Source organism: Etheostoma spectabile, chromosome 16 (genome assembly GCF_008692095.1).
Source record: "Etheostoma spectabile isolate EspeVRDwgs_2016 chromosome 16, UIUC_Espe_1.0, whole genome shotgun sequence".
In the NCBI taxonomy this organism is placed as follows: domain Eukaryota; kingdom Metazoa; phylum Chordata; class Actinopteri; order Perciformes; family Percidae; genus Etheostoma; species Etheostoma spectabile.
Window position 1 is genome coordinate 13,647,751 of NC_045748.1, and position 2,462 is coordinate 13,650,212.

Consider the following 2,462-nt stretch of genomic DNA (forward strand, 5'->3'; position numbering starts at 1 on the left):
TGTGTGTGTGTGTGTGTGTGTGTGTGTGTGTCTCACCTGTATGAGGCGTCCCTGCTCCGTCTGCAGTGTGTTGAGGTCTTGCCCAAGGCTGCCCTGTCCCCGGCGTAAGGATTCGTAGTCCATTTTCAGTTGTCCCGCATGAGCTGACAGCTTGGCCACCTCCTCAGCCAGACTGACAAGAAGAGCCCGATCCTGGCCTTTCACAGACTTCAGGTCAGAGTCGTGGTCGGTTAGTGAGTGAAGCAGTGACGTCTGCACACCTTCCAGGCGCAAAAAGTTACTGTTGTAGTCAGGACAGTTTGGGTCGATGAAGATGTTGATACGAGAGCCATCGCCTCTCTCAACGGTGACCAGGGCATTGGCTTCATCCTGATTGGTCGAGATGTGAGGTAGGCCATCAGACATGGGTGGGGCTTGGTAGTGATTCATAAAAAGGATGGTGCCTGTTACAGTAACAGCCAGCAAAACAGCCACAAAGAGCAGGATAGTGCAGAGAAGGTAGCTGCAGCTCATCCTCTGTAAGTAGGAAAGGAAGAAAATAAGGAAAGATGAAAAAAGGTAGGTGTTAGAACACAGTTGCTAGAACACCAAACACCAAAAGTTACAGCGAAAACCCTGCCTTATTCAAAACGAAATGAGTTTCATCCATCATTGGGGATATTTTGAATGCCAGGTGGTCAGTACTCGGCAACATAAACATATTCACATCTGTCCAAATGTAGCTTTGAATGATTTATGTGCCAACATAATGTGGATTCCTGCCAGTGCTCTCTCAAAATTCTCTAAAACTCCCTGTATGTCATCAGAGTGGTGCAGCAGAGGGAGGAAACACCTCTAGTCTAGGCACGGATTTTCCATCTTTCCATGTCAGAGACAGGAAAGAAAACAATACAAACCTGAAACATTAGTAGCCAGAAAGAAAAAATAAAACAAAAGAGACTCAGGCCGCCTATATAGTTTAAATGAATGAACAGAGAGTCCAATCCTCTAAGAGGGGAAAAAGGCAGACCTCTACCAGTAACACAGTTTCCATTAGCTGGACAATACTGTAAAGACATTTACAACTTTTATGATCTGGCTCCCTTTTCCCACTCAGGTCAAAAGAACTAGCAATGGATAGAAGGGAGCTTTATGGCCCACCTATGCATGATTACCAATGCCTGGCTCGCCCATATCTTCCTCCAAATGAATCAGCAACTGATCTCTTAGTGATCTTTTTTTCTGTACTGGAGGATGTTTTTCTGTGAGAATATGTGGGCAGGTGTGTGTACGTGTGTGTTTGTTGCTGTATGTGGAACTGTAAGGGAGTGCAAGCTCATTAATATGTAAATTGGCTGCACAAGCACACTGAAGTACACTAATAGACAGCTAATGGTCTGCTTTACGATAGAAGTTTATGGTTTCTTTTATGTGGAGAAAATCAATTGTGTTGTCCAGGAAAAACTCCTATCCACTGTGTTGGACCACAGTAAAGAAGTTGTAACTCCCCAAACAACTTGTCTCTGTGGGGGCCAAAATATGGGATCACGGTGAAATTCCCAATTATCAGCCTACATACTATTAAGGTCTAAGAATGATTTATTACATGGGCCTTAATTGTAAACTTCCTTTGTACAATTTTGAGCCAACGTAAATGCACACAAAAAGGGGTTCATATGGAGCCTGAGGATGTTTTTTTTTGTAACCCCCTGGCTTCATTTACAACTCACATGGGCAGACCCGCAGGGCGCCTGGAGCCAGCGAGCACATTTTTCAAGGCCTGGTGAGTCCCTGCTGGAATCTTATGCTTCACAAAATAAGATTTTAGCTGTAATTTAAAATATCTAACCCACAACACAAACAACAAGCAAGCATGGACTGTGAATAACAAAATATATGTAATAATATAAATTATTGCATTTAAAAAGAAAAAATACAAAAATACATGATTCCTATATTCTGGAGGGGAACAAACCCATTTTTGAGAGGGTGATTGGAAAACTTTCATCCCACATTACATGAATTGTTGTTGTAATTTAAAAGCATATTTGGTTGGATCTACTAAGTACATTGAATAGATTAATGCATTATTGTTTTTCTGCAGGGGCCAACTTTACTCTGGCCGCTGTTTTCTATGAAAGCACTGTCACTGCAATCTGCCTGTAGGCTCTATTTGTCCAAATGGGTTGGAAACTGTGCATGCATACACACATTATTTTCACACAGCCCTTTCTGCTCAATACTTGAAACAGACAGGCAAGCACCATGCACATATTGCAAATGGAAAAATTGGATTACTTTGTCAGAACCTTCCCACTTCTTCCTGTTTTTTCCCACCACAAATACATCATCACATAAAAGAGCTCCAGGTAAGTATTGCCGAATGTAAAAAATACATTTTTAACATCTAACTTAGGATCCAGACTGCATGATGAAATTTCTCTTTGGATGTCAAAAAGTGTTTTTAGTCGTCGTCCCCCCCC

The 2,462-nt window shown here is 42.2% G+C and overlaps 1 protein-coding gene across 2 annotated transcripts in view; it reads right to left on the bottom strand.

The window, feature by feature from the left end:
- Window positions 1-2,462, bottom strand: part of fibcd1b (fibrinogen C domain containing 1b) — a 111,652-nt gene that overhangs the window by 72,186 nt on the left and 37,004 nt on the right. For both annotated transcript variants that reach the window (XM_032539713.1, XM_032539712.1), the window contains one exon: window positions 37-516. In XM_032539713.1, coding sequence (XP_032395604.1) covers window positions 37-516 — 480 coding nt within the window. The remainder of the gene's footprint in view (window positions 1-36; window positions 517-2,462) is intronic.